Below are 20310 nucleotides of genomic sequence, written 5' to 3'. Positions count from 1 at the left end.
AGATGAAATTCCAAAGCTACCCTAGTAGGAATAAGGTTCTCGGCCTTCAACCCACCTTCTTGTATACGACCAGAAAAGGGTTCTTTACAAATATGGCTGCCAGTCCAGACAATCACCTTGCAGAGGTGATATCAACAATAAAGGTAACCCTGTGAGGGACATTGGAAAGGGGAATATTTTTATGAATTTATTGCATTATAGTCTTTGCCTTTTTGTACTTTATAGGAATATTGCAAGAGATTGCCCAGTACCAAGGAAAAATTGGAGAAGGGTTTTTAAACCTTGCTATGTTTAAGGTGGAAGGGCAATAAGTTCTGGTAAGAGTATATCTGCATGTGGAACATGGCATATGGGGCAAGAGTGGTCTGCATAGTGGGGAGTGGAATTTTGCACTTTTGGTCATGGTTTATGTGAGCATAATTATATATGATTTAATATATTAAAAGGTAACTCAACTTGCAATTGGAAAAAAAATAGCAAAAAATAATATAGCATATACAATTGCGACAAGTCATATTGTAATTAAATGTTATTAAAAACAACCTTTCCTTTTCAATCTGCAGCCGCTGTAATTTTCAGTAAAATGCAATGCGATATGGCTACCTGGAGGTGTTCTGTACACAAAATGTGTACAGAACATCCCCCAGAAACATTTCCTGCTTGTGTGATTGGCTCACTGATTTTCTCAGAAGTCTACACTAAGATACAAGTCAAATTTTTAGCATCCCCTGCAACAAAAATGTTATTTTTGATAACATACTCCCAAAAGGAAATCACGTCTAAAGGCATGCAGACCCAGCAATTTTCCTCATTAGAGCCCTACAGCTGCAGCAGCTGGTAGAGGTAGAAGAACCCTGATTTCTTCAGAATAACAAAAGGTAGGAATCTGCAACAAAGTTTGTTAAAATCCCTTTAATGCTCACCCAGAGGGGATTTTTTTTTTCCCAACAAAAGTGAAGGATTGCTTTAAGTTGGTTTTGTGGCATACTACACCATTTAGTTGTGTTTTTCGGTTACACTTTGGGAGGTATTAAGAGTGTACAAGTGAAGAGGGGCATACTGCAAGGAAGAATCAAAGACACTTGGAGGTGATTATATAGGACTATTTAATGGACATTGAAATACAGGTGCTGGTGTGTGTATATATAATGTAACAGTTACATTATCTATATATATCTGGAGGGCTGCAGTGTAGGGACACCCCAGACGATGTCCATAGAGACAAAACGCGTTGGGAAGGACACCACTGCCACCATTTGATTTTAAAAAGCGCTTGTTTTATCTACCAAATGTAAGTTTTCTAGCTTCATTAAACACTTTTTGCAATTTTAAAACAGAATTATGCTATGTGGCCCTTTCTGTTCTCCTTCTTTATAATCACCCTCACCATATCCATGGATGGTTGACCATCGTCTCCCATGAAACTACCCTGCAAGGACATCCTCCATCTTGCGGATAGTCAGGTGTTCCTGGTCTAGCGATTTGGAGAGTTAAAGCGTCCATCTATAATTGTTGTCCACACAACACAGCCTGTTTGACTCATTGAAAATATGTTCTTTTGGGTTCAAACGTCCTGGTAAGCCTTCTGTTTATTGGTGGTGGTTCCCCTCACTCTAGCCACACATTCCCGTCACGGTTTGGATATCATTATGAAGTTTTGAACTTTTTTTGAACATTTGACCTTCACGGACATCCCATCACTTACATGCATGGACTATTATTCATGTTTATATTTCATTATTGAGTGTATTTGGGTCTATTGCCCAATTTTGACTTGCATCACGCTTATTTTATTTTTATTTCTCACAGAGCGCTACACTATTTATTCCTTCATCGTTTTGCTATATCCAATTGTTGTGTTAGCTGCTAGTATTATCATCATCATTTTTTTGCTAGAAAACTATACTCAAACATTATATAAATTTTTTTTAGCAGAGACCCTAGAGAATACAATGGCGGTCATTGCAGCTTTTGATCTTGCACGGTATTTGCGCAGCAATTTTTCAAACGCCTTTTTTTTTTGGAAAAAAACGGTTTCATGCTTTAAAAAAAAACAAAAAACAAAAAAGTTAGCCCAATTTTTTTGCATAATGTGAAAGATGAAGTTGCACTGAGTAAATAGATACCTAACATGTCGCGCTTCAAAACTGCACACGCTCGTGGAATGGCGTCAAACTTCGATACTTAAAAATCCCCATAGGCGACGCTTTTAAATTTTTTACTGGTTACATGTTTTGAGTTACAGAGGTGGTCTGGGGCTAGAATTATTGCTCTCGCTCTAATGTTCACGGTGACACCTCACATGTGTGGTTTCAACATAGTTTTCATATGTGGGCGGGACTTACATATGCGTTCACTTCTGTGTGCGAGTACACAGGGGCACTTAAAATTTTTTTTTTTATTGTTAATTTTACTTAAAATGTTCTAATTTGACACTTAAAAAAAAAAAACGTTTTGATCACTTTTATTCCTATTACAAGGAATGCAAACTTCCCTTGTAATAGGAATATGGCATGACAGGACCACCTTACAGTGAGATATGGGGTCAATAAGACCCCACATCTCACCTCTAGGCTGGGAAGCCTAGAAATAAAAGAAAAAAAAAAAAAAAAAAAAAGATCACCGCTTCCCAGCCGAGGTGGCACCGTTTTTTTAAAATGCAGAGGCCGGGCGTGACGTCATTACATCGCTCCCGACCTCCGCAGATCATAAAGACTCCGGCGACCATCTATGGTGGACATCTGGGGCCGGCAGATCCGTTCTCCAACTCACCGATCGCAGAGCTGAGTTGGTAGAAGCAACGGAGGGCGGCGGGACGTCCCCTCTCGCCATCCGTAAGAACGATCTAGAGGCTGACCAGCCGCTATAATCGTTCTTATGGTGTAGGAAATCGACGGCTGAAAACGCCGATATCTGAATGATGCCTGTAGCTTCAGGCATCATTCAGATATACCACCATAAAGCCCAGGACATACATAAACGCCCAGCAGTCGGCAAGTGGTTAAGGGCAGCGCGGAATTATTTTTTACACTAAATCTTCTGTGGCTGAAGTGGTTAATATAGTAGGGACCAAATGTTGGTCCTGGCCCATTTACAAGGCCAGGATTTGTTCAAATTAGAATTTCCTGGGGTGAAATTTCCCTGTCTCACAGCCAAGTGAAGCATACCTTTTATGTGCGGTGAGACATGCTGTAGGAGTCGACTTCCTAAATTTCCAAAATGGTCCACAACCAGCATCCTTCACCTGTGACAGAGTTCCTGGAACACTTCCGGGTCTAGGAAACACTGCCCCAGGTCTGGGCACTGCCAGCTGAGAAGTCAGTCTGCCAGTTGTCCCGCCCAGGAAAGGATCCGCTGTACTATCTGTACTAATAGTTGCTGGGGGAGCACGTTGCAGGGGCTTCTATCCTTAAGGCTTCTTTCGCTAAGTGATTCTTTCTTCAAGTGATATATACTTCAAGCTTTGCCTCATCTGAACATTTGTTATCTGCCATCCACAGGTATGTGTCAGCTCAACCACATCTTCCACCTTTAAATGAAACTGGGATCTGCTTGCTATTTCTTTGTATGTGTCTTTGGTATGTGGCCTTCTCCATCTGTTGCCCTGTGTGCATAACCATGATGTTTTTGTTGCTCTGGACTATCTTACCTAAGTTTTATGTGTTGATCTTATCTTTACCTATGGCCATTCTGACTTTAGAAGTGAAAAGTCCACTTTGATTGTTAGGAATCCTTATATTCACTCATGATTAATTAACAAACTTCCATCCCCACCATTATAACAGTATAAATTTGAGCACCCTTAGGGATCAGCACATTGCTGAGGAAGCATGTTGCAGGGGCTTCTATCCTTAAGGCTTCTTTCTCTAAGTGATTCTTTCTACAAGTGATATACACTTCAAGCTCTGTACCTCAGCAATTGCATGAAGCGAACATACATGGCAAACTGCACTGGAAATCAAACAGGCTGCAGGTGACCCTGTCTCTCTATTCAGCTCTCCTTCCACTCTAACATGTGCTTCTCTACCACTCCTTCTGACTGTTGTGTCCTCTCTCCTCAAACTCTTACCTTCACCCCTCTTCTCCACTCCACTGCTTATACATATCACCCTGCCTTCTGTCCTCTCTATTATTATCCTACCAACTCTTGCTCACTCTACATCCCATATACTGATAAAACCTTCAGTAGTCTGAGGCATGCCTCTTCATATAAATAACACGCCCACATTACCTCCCTCACCCTCCTGCTTCTACTAACCTCCGGTGACACACCCCCCAAACCCTGGGCCTCCATCATCTGTCTTTGCCCGACGCTCCCATCTCTCTACACCCTCTGGCAGCAGCCACAACCCACAGAACTTAGTCTCTATTCCTCTTCTTCCCAAAACCAGCCTCCCCTTCTCCTGTGCCCTCTGGAACTCACGCTCTGTCTGTAACTAACTCACTGCCCTCCACGACCTCTTTATCACAAATTCCTTTAACCTACTTGCCATTGCCGAAACCTGCCTTCATGATTCAGATACTACTTATTCTGCTTCCCTCTCCCATGGTGGCCTTCTCTGGACTCACTCCCCAGACCAAGTGGACGGAAGGGAGGTGGAGTGGGAATCCTTATAGCCCCATGTAGCACCTATTCACCCACTTCCCTCTCTAACACTCTCCTCTTTTGAAGCACATTGCATTCGTCTAATCTCTCCTATTTCTCTAAGAATTGCTGTCATCTACTGGCCCCCTGGACCAGTATCAACCTTCCTTGATGAAATCCCCACAATTATTCTCGGTGACTTCAACATCCCTGTTAACATTACCACTACTATTACTTCTAAACTTCTCAGTCTAACCTCATCTCTTGAACAGAAGCAGTAGGTACAGGCTAATACTTACTCCAACGGCAACACCCTTGACCTTGTCTTCTCCTATCGGTGCACTCCGTGCAATCTCTCCAACAATCCTTTCCCACTCTTTCTCCCTAGACAAGCTTGCCCCCCTCAATACACGCAGAATCAGGCCCCAACCGCTACAAACGAAACCAGAAGTCTCAGAAAACTTAACTGAGCTCTTGAGCATCTGTGGCATAAGACTAAGTTCCAGGAAGACTTCAAATAATATAAATCTGCCCTCCTAATACTATTCCTGCCTCCACACTGCCAAACAAACCTATTTTATCACACTCATTAACACCTTCTCATCCAGTCCACATCAACTCTTCTCTACCTTTAACACTCTACTTTGTACTCCACCCTCTAATTCACTCACTGCCCAGGATATCACCAATAACTTCAAAAATAAGATTGATACAATTCATGAGGAGATCACCATTGCGCAGAAACCTCCCCCACTCAACATCCCATGTCCACAGATACAAGCATTACTTCCCTCATTCAACCCTGCTAGTATTAACGAGGTTGCTAAACTTTTATCTAACCACCTGCTCCCTGGATCCTGCTCCCTCGGAAATGCTACGCTCACCCTCTGACTCGATTCTACACTCTCCAACTCACATTTTCAACCTCTCCCTTTCTTGTGGCATCTTCCCAAACATTCTAAAACATGAACTAGTTACCCCCATACTTAATAAGCCCTCACTGGACCTCACCAATCTTAACAACCTATGCCCTATCTCCCTACTCGCCTTCTCCTCCAAACTTCTTGAAAGACAGACTTAGCAAACATTTGACCATGAACAAACTTCTTGATTCCCTTCAGTCTGGATTTCGCCCTCAACACTCCATGGACACTGCTCTCCTTAAACTCACAAATGACCTACTAATGGCTAAAACCAACGGACACTTTTCTGTACTACTTCTCCTGGACCACTCTGCTGCCTTTGACACAGTGGACCACCCCCTCCTCAAAAAAACCCACTCCTCTGGTCTCTGTGGCTGTACTCTTCACTGGTTCTCATCCTACCTACCCCACAGCTCCTTCAGTGTCACTTACAACTAATGAAAATATTAGTCACTTTATCAAGTGAAAGAAAACTAAAAGCAGAGTCCCACTGAGATTCAAGTCCATAGATGACAAGGTGGTAATGTCCGTGTGGATAGAGATGATAAGCTACAGAGGAGGAAATCGTGAAAAAAATCCTTCATATAAAGTGCGTCCAGCTCCACACCCAAGTGAGTAGATAGCCTGCTCACCAGATCTTCGTGACCACTAAATAGTAGTCTCACCAAGCTCAGGAAAAAAAAAAAAAAAAAAACGGTCTCCCCAGGACCTTTAAAGTTGTCTGGAACTGCAGCTATAACTGGTAATGCTCAGAACTGTCGCCATTCAGTATCCCTGATCACCACCACACGAGTCACATGAGGACGCTCTCCATGTGTTCATGTGAGCTCTCTCCATCTGTCTCCTCACGCATCACCAACTTGCTAGCAGACATATCAGCATGCATGTCACATCACTTCCTCAAACTCAACCTATCCAAAGCCAATCTCATATTTCCTCCCCCAGGTGCCACTTCCCCTGATTTCTCTGTTAATATCAACGGCTCAACTATCATCAACATTACTAGGTGTAATCCTGGACTCTGAACTGACCTTTCAGCCCCATATCCTATCGCTATCCAAAATTTGCCGCCTCAACCTCCGCAACATCTCCAAGATACGCCCCTTCCTAACCAATGTCACCACAAAGCTTATAATCCACTCCCTGGTCATCTCTCGCCTTGACTACTGCAACTCCCTCCTCATTGGCTTACCTCTAAATAGGCTATTCCCACTTCAGTCCATCATGAATGCTGCTGCCAGGCTCATCCACCTCACAAACCGCTCAGCGTCTGCAATACCCCTCTGCCAATCCCTCCATTGGCTGCCACTCAACCAACAAATTAAATTCCAGATACTAACAATAACTTACAAAGCCAGCCACATTGTTAACCTAGTCTCAAAATACCAACCTAATCATTCTCTTTGCTCCTCCCAAGACCTCCTGCTCTCCAACTCCCTTGTCACCTCATCCCATGCTCACCTTCAGGACTTCTCCAGAGCCTCTCCCATCCTGTGGAATGCTCGACCCCAATCTGTCTAACTTTCTCCTACTTTGTCCACTTTCCGACGATCCCTGAAAAAGCTCATCTCTTCAGTGAAGCCTCTCTGGCCCCCACCTAACAACTGTACATTTACTTTCTCCATCAGCACATCCCCCACAATTATTACCTCTTGTATCTCTTGACGTTTCCTCTTAGATTGTAAGCTCTAATGAGCAGCCCCTCTGATTCTTACTGTATTAAAGTGTATTGTATTTGTACTGTCTACCCTCAAGTTGTAAAGCGATGCGTAAACCATTGGCGCTATATAAATCATGTATAATAATAAAATATCAATACTACCCCTCTTGAAGTGACAATACTTTTGTTTCCTCCTTGATGATTGATGCATGCCACTGCTGAGGTGTTGTCCAAATGACAATGGATTGGATGACCTTTAAAGTGATTGTAAAGACTTGTTTTTTTTCCCCCCATAAAAATAACAAACATGTTATACTTACCTGCTCTGTTGCAGTGGATTTGTACAGAGCGCCCAGATTCTTCTCTTCTCGGGTCCCTCTTCTGTGGTCCTGGCCCCTCCCTCCTGTTCAGTGCCCCTACAGCACGCAGCTTGCTTTGGAGACACCTACATAGTTAGTAAGGTTGAATAAAGACACCAGTGGCCAATGGCACCGCTGCTGTGTCTCAGCCAATCAGGAGGGAGAATCTCAGACGGCTGAAACACTCGTGGAAATCGGTGGACAGAGAGAGACCTCAGGTAAGTTTTAGGGGGTGCCGGGGTGGCTGTTGCACACAGAAGGCTTTTTATCTTAATGCATAGAATATATAAAGATAAAAAACCTTCTGCCTTTACAACCCCTTTAAGCCAAAAGAACAAGCATTGCAGGGACAACCAAATCACCTGAAGTTCCAGAATGTTGATTAAGAGTCAGGATTCCTTTGAGATCCAATTCCCCTGCACCAAAAGGTATCCAGGACTCCTCCTTAGCCCTACAGGCTGCCATCAGTTATAAGTACTTTCCAGAATACTGGAAGGAATGACTTTTCTGACTACAGAGCATGACTTCTGAACCACCAAGCCAGGGCCAACCAGGTCTTTGGTGCCAGACACATCAGTCTAAGGACTAGACTGACTCGTCCCATGATAACAGATGTAGTGTTGTAGAGGTCTACAGTGGAACGGAGCCTGAAAGGAGGCTACCTTCAGCCCCAGGACTCCCATGAAGAACAAAGACAGGGACTCCTTGGATGAAGATCTGAGTTTGGGAGCAGAGTGGTACATTATCTGTCAGAACCTGCACCAACTGTTTCCTCAGCAGGAGGTTGTCTAGATATTCCATGTGAAAGGATTAAGCAGGAGTCAGCACCTTGGTGAATACCTGCCGTGCACAGGATGGGCTAAACTGCAGAACCACACTCTGGAAGAAGAGAAATCCACAGCCAAGCAAATTAATCACAGACGAACTGCAAAAAATAGGATTTTTACATCATACTTACCTGTAAAATCCTTTTCTTTGAGTACATCATAAGACACAGAGTCAGGCTAATATTCATCACCTGCTGGGTTATACTTCATCTCCAGGTGAATGGACACTGGTAGACTAAAGGTCTTTAGACAGAAAGTGATCCCCTATATAATCCCTCCCATACAGGAAACACTTTAGTTTTGTAGCAAGCACTGAATCCTCAAAAAAGGAGGGGAGGGATCTCTGTGTCCCATGATGTACTCAAAGAAAAGGATTTTATAGGTAGGTATGACGTAAAAATCCTATTTTCTTTTTCATACATCATGGGACACAGAGTCAGGCTAATATTCAATACCTGCTGGGACGTCCCAGAGCAAGCGCCTTGAGAAGAAGGAGAAAACCTGCCAAACAATAGCCATCAGAACTTATACGGCAGCCCGCAGTACACTGCGGCCGAAAGCCGAATCCTCGGCTGCTCGAACATCCACTTGGTAAAATTTTGTGAATGCATGCACTGAAGACCAGGTAGCCTTACAAATCTGAGCCACAGATACCTGACTGCAAAAAGCCCAGGAGGTTCCTACACCCCTGGTAGAATGAGCTCTCACCCTAAAGGGAGGAGCTTTATGTTTCCGACCATAGGCCTGAATGACCAATTGACGGATCCAATTGGCAATGGAAGCTTTGAAAGCTGCCTGCACCTTCTTGGGTCCTTTTGGTAAAACAAAAGAGTCTGATCCTCAGATCTCCGCAGATCTAGACAAATAAACCTTGACTGCCTGGACAACGTCCAAAGAGTGCAGTTGTCTCTCTTCTGCCGAACAAGGCTAAGAGAAAAAAAGAAGGCAAAATAATGTCCTGATTTAAATGAAAGGCTGACACCACTTTTGGCAAAAATCCCCCCTCTCCAAATCCTGTGCAACAAATGTGGAAGGAGAGGGATTGGAGGGAAAGCATAAATCAGGGAGTACTGGCTCCATGGAACTATCAGAGCATCTGCTCCAATTGCCAGAGGATCTCTTGTTCGAGACACAAACTGCTGTAGCTTGTTGTTGAACCTGGATGCCAGTAGGTCGACCTCTGGCCATCCCCAATGTTGGCAAATTTCCTGGAACACCTCTGGGTGTAGGGACCATTCCCCAGATCTGCTGGTGGCCTTCCAGTTCTCTACTCCTGGGATATGGACTGTCGATATTATTGGCACATGTCCCTCTGCCCAGGCTAGAATGTAGTCCACCTCTTTCAGAGCTGAACGACTCCTGGTACTCCCTTGGTGGTTTATATAGGCCATTGCCGTGGCATTGTCGGACTGAACACTGATGGGGCAGTCCTAAAGCTCCACTGTCCAGGATCGTAGGGCCAGACGTACTGCCCGTAATCCTAGGATGTTGATGAGCAGGGTCTGCTCTGTACCTGACCATTTCTCCTGGGCTGTGAGCCCGTCTAGGGTTGCTCCCCAGCCTGAGAGACTGGCATCTGTAGTCAGTACTCTCCAAGTTACCGGGAGAAAGGATTTTCCCTTTTGCAGGTTCTGATCCTGCAACCAGTTTAGGCTTAAGCATGCCTGAGGCCTGGAATAGAACTGGGCATAGGGCACCGACTGCCTCGGAGGAGGATACCATCCTCCCTAGAAGACTCATACAGAGCTGAATGGAGGGTTGTCTGGTGCACCTAATTCTTCAGAGCACAGATCCTTATGGGTGGCAAGAATACTCTGGTTTGGACCGTGTTTAGAATCAGACCTAAATATTTAAGACTTTGAGCTGGTCTCAAGGCTGACTTTTCAGTATTTATGATCCAGCCTAAGCTTTTCAAATAGCTCACTGTGTATATTATGCTCTGTTCTGGAGCCTGTACTGAGGGATCTCTAAGCAGGAGGTTGCCCAGATACCCAAGCACCAGGATCCCTTGGGCCCTTAAAAGACCCAGTACTGGTGCTAGGACCTTTGTGAACACCTGGGGAGCTGTAGCAAGCCCAAAGGGTAGAGCCACAAACTGAAAATGACGTTCCTCTACTGCAAAAGGTAGGAACCTCTGATGAAGCTGAAAGATAGGTACGTGTAAGTACGCGTCCTTTATATCGATGGAGAAAAAGAACAAAGGGTTCCCCTGAGGTGGGATTTTGAAGGCATTACCATAGAAAATACATAATAGGTAAAAAAGAAATTTTTATTGCAAAATACAAACACATGACAGAAAATACGCCATATAAAATAATTGAATCAGATACAAATGATACATACAAACAATTGCATCTCTTGCAGATCTTGTGATATTCTGTATCTCATACATGTTATCCTTGATGCAATTGTTTGTATGTATCATTTGTATCTGATTCAATTATTTTATATGGCGTATTTTCTGTCATGTGTTTGTATTTTGCAATAAAAATTTCTTCTTTTTTACCTATTATGTATTTTCTATGGTAATGCCTTCAAAATCCCACCTCAGGGGAACCCTTTGTTCTTTTTCTTTGTTATGGGATGTGGCATACCTTTTTTGTTTGCTACTTCTGGTCAGAGTCCTCTCGATTTATATCGATGGAGGCTAAAAAGTCTCCCCTCTGGAGTGAGGTTACCACTGAGCGGACAGACTCAATCCGAAAGGATTGTATCAATAGATACTTGTTCCAAATAGATACCTTAGGTCCAAAATGGGCCTTGTGTCCACGTTTGGTTTCTGAACCATAAACAGGTTTGACCCTGTGCTCCTTTCGGATACTGGAACCTCTACAATCACTCCTTGATGCACTAGATGATGTAGTGCCTGAAGCAATAAGTTTCTTGCTGGAGGATCCGAGGGAACGCTGGATCTTAGAAACGTCTGAGGGGCCCCCCTCGTAACTCCAGCTTGTAACCACGAGATATAATTGAGGTGACCCACTCCTCCTGAATTGTTGTTTTCCAAATGTCTGCAAAGTGCAGCAGCCTTCCTCCCTCCCAATATAGTAGGGGCGTCCCTTCAAAAGGTGGGCTTGGTGCTGGGTTTAGAAGAATTTTGGACCCAGGGCTTTTTCTGGCCCTGACACAGACATTTGAGGAAGCAATCCCTGGGTTTTTAAAAGAGGGATGTTTGGTGCTTTTCTTCACAGGACGTACAGAACCTTTCCCTCCGGAAATCTTTTGGATATATTTGTCCAAGTGATCACCGAATAAACTTTCCCTATGAAACGGGAAAACTGCCAATAACTTTTTACAAGGAAGCTCGGCTGACCAGTTCTTAAGCCATAAAAGTCTGCGCATATGTACAGACAAGACAGCCAGACAAGAAACCTGCTATATTGAATCCTTTAAAGCATCAGCAAAATACAGCGCTTGAGAAATATCTGTCTTAATTTCAGGCAGATCATCCTCCTGGTTAGGCCTACCAGCCGTTTGACTTGATCTTTTACGGACTGGCAAATACCAATTGCTGCAACAGCTGGCTGAATGTCTGAACTGGCCAAAGAAAAGGAAGCCTTTAATAAGAACTCCAACTTCTTGTCAACAGGGTCTTTCAAGCCCTGTGCGTTATCTACCGGACAAGTTAAGTTCTTGTTTAAGGAAGAGACTACTGCATCTACGGCTGGCATGCTCCATTTTTTGACAAACTTTTCATCCATGGGATATAAAAGGGAAAGCCCTTTTAAGAGGCAAAAAAGTCCTGTCAGGATGTTCCCAATCAGCATACCAACAGGGGGTGTAGCGGGAAAGTCTGTGCGACCTGAAAAGGTCTCAGGGATCCCAAAGAGGACCAGGGGGGCTCAGTCAACTCTGCAAGAGGCAACTTAAAAGGCAGAACGAACCATTTTGGTCAGAGTCAGCATCAAAAATCTCTGTGAGAGGCAGACATCGCGTTGATATCTTCTTGTCGAGATTGCTCGGAAGCAGACTCATTTGCCGGGCCCTACACTGAATCCTGAGCGTTAAGCTCTTCCCCATCCTCAACCCATTCCTGCTCCATACAAGGAGACTCCGGGGAGGGGGATCTGTCAGGTTTCCTGCCACCCTGCGGGATGGAAGCAATTATGCTGGCTATCCTGTACTCTAACCCGACTAGGGCTGAGGACAGTTCATCCTTAGTGATAAAGGGTGAAGCAGCAGCTTTGACTGTAGGCACAATACCAGATAGGCGCAGCGGCTCAGGTTGCCTGGGAGCCTCTGGTCTTTCAGGGGATACAACACTAGGGATACGATTAGGTTAATCAGGAACTACTGATGACATAGGTGTGCCCTTCCCTGTGGTGTTAGTCCCATTCCTCTTTTTGTTAGACATTCAATGCCACAAACAAAGAGTACTTGGGTGTAGTTAAACACCTCAAAAGGGAGACCCTCACCAAGCCCCTATGCAACAATCCTGCTAAGCACCTTTAGCCTGCCAAGTAACACCTGTTGACTCACGTGACCCGGGTAAGGAGAAATTAACCACTGCAAGGGTCTGTTCAGAGCCTGCTCTGTGTCCTACAGCTTTCTTCTAGAAGCACCACATGCTTGGCATACACAGCTTAAATAAGCTGGGTGTGCACTGGAACGCTCTATGTGTGCATGCACGCAAGTGCACGGTCCCGGCGAGTGGGCGTGACTGTAATCGCGTACAACACAAATCTTTGTGCGCCCAGGTACGGCGCATGTGCGGGAATCCACGTGGATTCATGGCCGCCAAACAAACATTAACTGCTGAGCCCAGCTGCGCTCTTGCGAACGCATGTGCGCCATGGTGAACCAAGGCAAAATGGTGCACCGTAGTGCGCCATCTTAGAGGTAAGAAACAGCCAGACACAAGCAAAACAGGTACACTTTGCAAACACCCACAGCTAGCCCAGAAATCCCCCGTACAGTCACCACACATGGTGTCCAGCCTTTAGCTAGCTTGACTGATTGCTACACCCCACAATAACAAAATAAAGGGGTTTTACTTACCCATCCAGGTGCAGGGCCACTTAGGAACTAAGGGTTCCTGTCACTTGGACTTTCAAGGACTGGGTACCCTTTCATGTTTAGGGTCCACTCCCTTGGACCTGTACAGCACCCTGCAGAAAATGCCTTGGCAATGTAGTGTCCAGGATTTCCACTCCGCAGGGTCCAGCGCCCGGAGGACACATTACAGGCAAAACCTCACAGGATCCTAAGTCTTCTTTGCAAGGCTCGGGTACCATTTATCTAAGCATAAAAGCCTGTGTCAAATGGATCCGATCGGTCAATCCCTTGATTCATTTTTTGAACCGTTTGTGGGACTAGAGACCTGGAGCTCAGAGAGCTCAAAAAAACAGCGCCATCCACCTTGCAGACACTGGTAAAAAAAACTGAAGTACTTCCTGTATGGGAGGGGTTATATAAGGGATCACTTCCTGTCTAAAGACCTTTGGTCTACCAGTGTCCATTCACCTGGAGATGAAGTATAACCCAGCAGGTAATGAATATTAGTCTGACCCTGTGTCCCATGAAGTATGAAAAAGAAAACAGGGACATGCAAATATACGTCCTTAGAGCATCAGAGTCTGATTAAAGGCATTTAGGGCCTTTAGATCCAAAACGGGACAAATGCCCCCTTCTGGTTTGGAAACTGCACAGGTTAGAGCAGAAACCCTGGAAACCAACCAATGAAGTGGCTAGAGGCTTGGAAGCTAAACTCTAGCTTGTAGCCCCTGGAAGCAACATACCATGCACAAAGCATGTGAAAAACAGCTTGCACACGTTTCCACAAAGGCAAGATTTATCTGAGGTATTTGTGTACAGACTGGGTGCCAGACTTCGGTTTGGATTTAGAAGTTGTGGCCTGGGATTAACAAAAAGCTCTTAGCCTCTGTTGTGGAGTTAACCTTCCCAGATGGAGCCCTAGATTTCTTTCGCTGGCGAAAAAAAAAAAAAAAAAAAAAAGAAAAAATTGGTACTCTTGTCACTGCTGACATCCTTAAAGTGCTAACAAACATTTACATAAGCCCACTGAGAAAAGCAATTCCCATTAGAAATGCACACATCACTTTACATTAAGTTTGGAAAAAGTATAGGGAGTAAAATGCAAAGCCATTTTCAATTATAGTTGTTTCAAGGGGTAACATACCTTACAGGACCAAGTTGTAACAACTTTAGTAATAAGTGGATTGCCTTTAATCGCTGGTGGCCTGTCTGCCGACAAGCCACATCCACCTGCCATTCCCATATGCTGGGAAGTGGGAGATGAGGCACAACCCTTTGGTCTGACAGCATCTGCTTTAGAATTTCAAACCCTAATAGAGGAGATAATAAAACAACAAATAAATAAGTTACCTTACAAGGTGAGGCTAATGACAAATAAAAATGTTTTTAGCAAACTGATTAAACACTATGGGTTTTCATGCTGTGGTGGGGGAAATTGCTTTCCTGTACTTCTAACAATGCAGGTTCCTCCCACGGGACCATCTGAGCTTGCAGGATTCCACACACAAACAATAGCATTTACTTAGCATAGAAAGCCACCTCTATTAATCACATCTAAAGTGCAGACATGTAAAGCTCAAACATATATTAACCACTTGCCGACTGCGCTATATCCGAATGACAGCTACAGCGCAGTTGTCCAGTCCTTGGACACCGTCATATGCAGAGCGCGGTTAGCACACTCTGATCACAGATAGAGGTGAAGAGCCACTCACCAATCAGCTGATCATGGAGGTAAACAGAAACCGGTTATCAGCGCGAGGAGAGGAGAAGCGAGCCGATAACCGGCTCGTGTAAAAAGGAACATGCGAACAACGATAATCAAGGCAGTGTCAACAGTACTCGCCAGTGCCTTCCCGTCAGTGTCGCCCATCTGTGCCTCCCCGTCAGTGTCCCCCATCTGTGCCTCCCCGTCAGTGTCCCCCATCTGTGCCTCCCCGTCAGTGTCCCCCATCTGTGCCTCCCCGTCAGTGTCCCCCATCTGTGCCTCCCCGTCAGTGTCCCCCATCTGTGCCTCCCCGTCAGTGTCCCCCATCTGTGCCTCCCCGTCAATGTCCCCCATCTGTGCCTCCTATCAGAGTCGCCCACCAGCGTCCATCAGTGCCGCCCACCAGCGTCCATCAGTGCCGCCCACCAGCGTCCATCAGTGCCGCCCACCAGCGTCCATCAGTGCCGCCCACCAGCGTCCATCAGTGCCGCCCACCAGCGTCCATCAGTGCCGCCCACCAGCGTCCATCAGTGCCGCCCACCAGCGTCCATCAGTGCCGCCCACCAGCGTCCATCAGTGCCGCCCACCAGCGCCGCCCACCAGCGTCCATCAGCGCCGCCCACCAGCGTCCATCAGCGCCGCCCACCAGCGTCGTCCATCAGCGCCGCCCACCAGCGTCCATCAGCGCCGCCCACCAGCGTCCATCAGCGCCGCCCACCAGCGTCCATCAGCGCCGCCCACCAGCGACCATCAGCGCCGCCCACCAGCGACCATCAGCGCCGCCCACCAGCGACCATCAGCGCCGCCCACCAGCGCCGCCTACCAGGGACCATCAGTGTCGCTGGCACACCTGCCCCTGAAAATGCTAGTTTTGTGGCTGCAGTGTTTTCTGAGTCACAACAAGCACACAACCATTAAAGCCAGGACATAGTCAGAAATCCTGATTTGTTTTTTGGGGGGGACTCATAATATTAAAGTCAATGAACTGCCATCAGAGCCAGACAACTTATTTGCAGAAAGAGGTTTCAGATTCCCTTTATAATCTCATACCAGTAAAAGTTTTATGTTTTTTTGTTGTTAATTTGAATAGAATGGTTACAATTTAAAACCAAATCAAGTTTCTATTTCTGGCTATTTGATGGGTGACAAACAGAAGTGAGAGGAAATTCCAACAGGGACACCAGTGTATTTCAAACCTGATGGGATGCCACATTAATTTAGAGATATTTTACGTTCATACAAAAAAAAACAAACCTGTCTGAAATCGTCCTCGATGTCCAGCAGCCACAGTAAACTTGTAACCCCACTCTGTAAAGCTCATATCAGAAGTAAACCGATAGAATAAGGTATCTCCTGTAATTCAGAAAAAAGCAGTACATTATAAAATACCAAGCTAAAAAAAAATAGCATACTTGCCTTATGTGAAATAACTAAGACCATTCAGTAACTTTGCTATTTTACTTATAATGGAGAAAAAATGCTAACATATTCATGGTTGGGTGAATTCTTCTCTGGAAATACTGCAGTTCAGCTGTTATTAGAATTATAAAAGAGTAAAATAGAATCGCGCTAAACCTTTAGATAAATGATGATCAATCAATATGTAGTCCATCAGTGTTCAAAAAATATACAAACCATAATAATTGATTGTATGGATTATAAATGAATATGAAGTCCACCAGTGTTGGGTGCGCGCTCACTATTGCCTACTGGACCGACTGTACCGAGTACAGGTTTCAGTCCACTCCCCTCAGCTTGGTTATTCGAGGAGACGAGGCTGATCAGGCTGATCTTTGTAGCCAAGACAAAACCTATGACCTGAAAATTGCTGACACCTCCAATTTGCTGCTCCTTATCACAGACTGCAAAACCCCTGACCAGCTTCCCTGTGACCAGCTGTCCCTAAGTGTCAGTCTTTGTGAGATTGCTGGATCTTCTAATTCAGTGGTTCTCAACTCCTGTCCTCAGGACCCACTAACAGGCCAGGTTTGCAAGATAACTGAAATACATAACAGGTGATATCATTTGCTGTTTAGTGATTGCAGTATTCTAGTCTGTTATACAGGAGAATTGCAGCTTCCGACAAAGTTTTGTATTTTTATTTTAATTAAATTTTTCATAGCGGAGTTTTTCCATTTTTTTATTTACTATTAGAATTATAAGCCATGCTATTAGAAAATAAGCCACCATCTGAGGCTGTAGACGTATTGATGCTACATAGTTTGTGGTCATGCCCTGAAGCTCCAAGGCCCTTTTAAACTAGGGCTTATACTTTAATACACACAGTTTAAAATTGTAACCTGCACCAAAGCCCTTCTGAAGCCCCTTTTAAATAAAAAAATTAATAAAAATTCAAAGCAAGATAGCAACAAAGATTGGATTTATATTTAATGCCACCAAATAAACCGTAGCTTAATAACCTAGGCTCATAACCTAATCAAAGAGCTCTGAGCTTATGATAAGGACCAGAAGGTTGACTAACCTTCTGGCACAGGGGATTCCTCCTCTTATCTCTAGTCTTACTGGACTTGGATAGTCTCTATTACTCTTTTAAATCCCTTTACTGTTTTATTCTTTACTTCTTATAGGTAATGCAGATACAATTATTTATCATGAAGAAGCTACTTAAAGAGGAGGTCCAGTCTCCTTCAGAAAAAATTCAAAACGAAAAACAAAAAAATTAAAAGAAAAATTAAAAGTCAGCAGCTACAAATACTGCAGCTGCTGACTTTTAATATTACGTCACTTACCTGTCCAGGGATACCGTGATGTTGACACCCCGGACGATTTTTCCGTCAGCTCTCGCGTGCTGCCGCTGCTGCCATTGCTTGTAAGGGAAACCGGCAGTGAAGCCTTGTTCCCTAGTGTGCTGAGCTTTGTAAAAGGCCCAGGACGGGGGAAGGAGGCGCTACTTCCCTGTGATCTCGCCACAGAAGTAGAAGCTGGTACCTGTCAAAAACCATTTCCCCAGTGTACCAGAAAGGGACTGCCCTGTTACAGTATTTTTTGAAGATTTTGCTCTCATAGACATGCTTTTTTTTTTTTTTTTTAGTGGTGTGTTTTTTGGGGGGTGGGTGGAAAAACCTGGTCCACAGGTATCTGTAATTTATGGGAATTCCCTTTAATCTTTTTAGCTAAACATACTCATTTCATATCTTAGAAATGTGAAAAAAATGTTCTATTATGATAATTATGGAAATCCTTTGATTTTCAATTACGTGCTTTATGTTTACTCACCAGGGAGTTCAAAGTCTATCCACTTTTTAGGTAGCCCACTAAATCTGTGAAGGTCTTGTTTAAAATCAGAGGAACTTGAGATTACCAACTCATCACAGCCCTCCTCCGTGTTACACATTGGATCAAATTTGATTGACAGGTAAATTGCACCAGGGATGTGGACTTTGTCCTGAGGAATAAGAACAGCGTGCTCAAAAAATACATACAAGGATACACAATAATGACCAAATAAATGAAAACATTAAAACAAGCACATACTTATTCACTTTTAAGCTGCCATCAATGGCCTCAAAAACTACTGGTGGAGCAAAGTGAGAAATTGCTGCAGGAAAATGTGCGAAATTGCAGCAAAAAAGTTTCTCTCACAAATTATGTATTATATTGCAGTGATCGTAGTTTAAGTCCTGCGCCACCTACTGCTTGGCATACTAATGCACACAAATTGAGACATTTCCAGGGAAATATCACAAATAAGGATTTTTCTTTCTGGACACACATCATTTTAAACATGGACAGATTGTGAATCGATGTCTTGTTGCATTAGTGAGTAATTTTGTCGCAGTCTACACTATTTTAAAGTCAAGTTGGTGATAGTTTATCAAGTTCAATGTATGAAAGCAAACCTGTCACAAACCTGAGCAATTCAGGTAGAGCTAGGAAAACAGTACATGAGCACACAGATTGCTGCTGTAAAAAGTACATATTAACCCTGCTACAAGTTTCAGAAATATAGGTAGCAGAGCAATATGCAAATCTTACATTTTCTGCAAGTCAACCTTGACCTGTTCCTGCATATCGTTATGGGTCATTTTAAAGAACACATCATGAAAGCGAAGTAAGGGGTTGCCCTGCTGTCCTTTTTAAAAATGCTAGTTGCTATGCTGTCTGTGCATTCAATACTTTTTAAGTCAATGACCTGGAACAAGCATGCAGGAGGGGAAGTCAGAACGATTGATATGCATACTAGTTCCGGTTTCCATAACTAAAAGTAGGAATTTTGACGTACCTGTACAGTGCAGGGCACATGTGCGGATTCTCTGACCATTGGTTATATGCCAAGACCTTTAGGTAGACACTGGCAATAGCTCTGCAGGGGACCACCCTCAGTGTGCCCATGTAACACTGGCCCCTCGATCTTGATATGGAGAAGGATGGCATATCAAGGCTCTGCGTCAAGTCTGAGGGTTGTAGCTCAGGGAGGCCTGTGTGGAAAATGGGTCTATGCAATGGAGCAAGCCTCCACGCATAGTGATGAGAAAAGTGCCAGTGACCAGGAGTAAAGAAAAAAGACACTGCCTTTTCCATAGGGGTCCGCCAGTAGAAAGAGGAAAAGGGTGTCAGTGACAGCACGATTATGAATATGGCATCAGCGATAGACAAATGCTGTGCTAAAGAGGAAGTACTCTAAATATAAATAAATATAAGTATAACCCAGACCTAGATATTCTGAGCAGCACAAGGTCAGGGGAGAAGCTTGGGAAGGTTCTGGTGTCTACTGTAGGGGAAAGTGAAAGCATTAGTTTCGGGGGCCTGAGGTCAAAGGTCTCCAAGGCAACATGGTACATGTCACAGGATTTGGTTAAGGGTCTAATTCTATAGCACCACAAGATGTGGTGTGTTCAGCAATGTAGAAGCTACACTGAAGTATACAGGGATGCAAAAAACATTGCATCTCATTGCATTAAAGTTGCCTTTAAAATTAGAGGATCTCTCATATGAGAGATTACCAGTAGGTCTATAGAAGAGTAGGTAGAAGTCACTTTGCTGCAGTTGACTTGGTGAAAGGCTATAGGAGACCAACCAGGAGGCTGGTTACTGCAGTAAATAAATATTCTTGGGAGTATAATTGGAGATGCACTATTGAACAGATCTGGGGACTGTGCAGGATTTTGAAAGTCCTCAAAATCCTTTTAAGAGGGGAGGAGATAATTACTCCTTGTGATTGGAAGCTGCAAGGAGGTGTAAGAAACAACAGTCTGCCTTGTGAAGCAGCAAGTAGTAACGAGTAACATAAAA

The 20310-nt window shown here is 44.2% G+C and overlaps 1 protein-coding gene across 2 annotated transcripts in view; it reads right to left on the bottom strand.

The window, feature by feature from the left end:
• ZZEF1 (zinc finger ZZ-type and EF-hand domain containing 1) overlaps positions 1 to 20310 on the bottom strand; it is a 375890-nt gene that overhangs the window by 15845 nt on the left and 339735 nt on the right. For both annotated transcript variants that reach the window (XM_073615049.1, XM_073615050.1), the window contains 3 exons: positions 18295 to 18463; positions 16312 to 16410; positions 14494 to 14659 (listed from right to left, as the gene is read on the bottom strand). In XM_073615049.1, the coding sequence (XP_073471150.1) occupies positions 14494 to 14659; positions 16312 to 16410; positions 18295 to 18463 (434 nt within the window). The remainder of the gene's footprint in view (positions 1 to 14493; positions 14660 to 16311; positions 16411 to 18294; positions 18464 to 20310) is intronic.

This window comes from Aquarana catesbeiana, linkage group LG02 (assembly GCF_042186555.1).
Source record: "Aquarana catesbeiana isolate 2022-GZ linkage group LG02, ASM4218655v1, whole genome shotgun sequence".
NCBI classification, from domain to species: Eukaryota; Metazoa; Chordata; class Amphibia; order Anura; family Ranidae; genus Aquarana; species Aquarana catesbeiana.
This window is presented reverse-complemented; position numbering and strand designations above follow the sequence as displayed.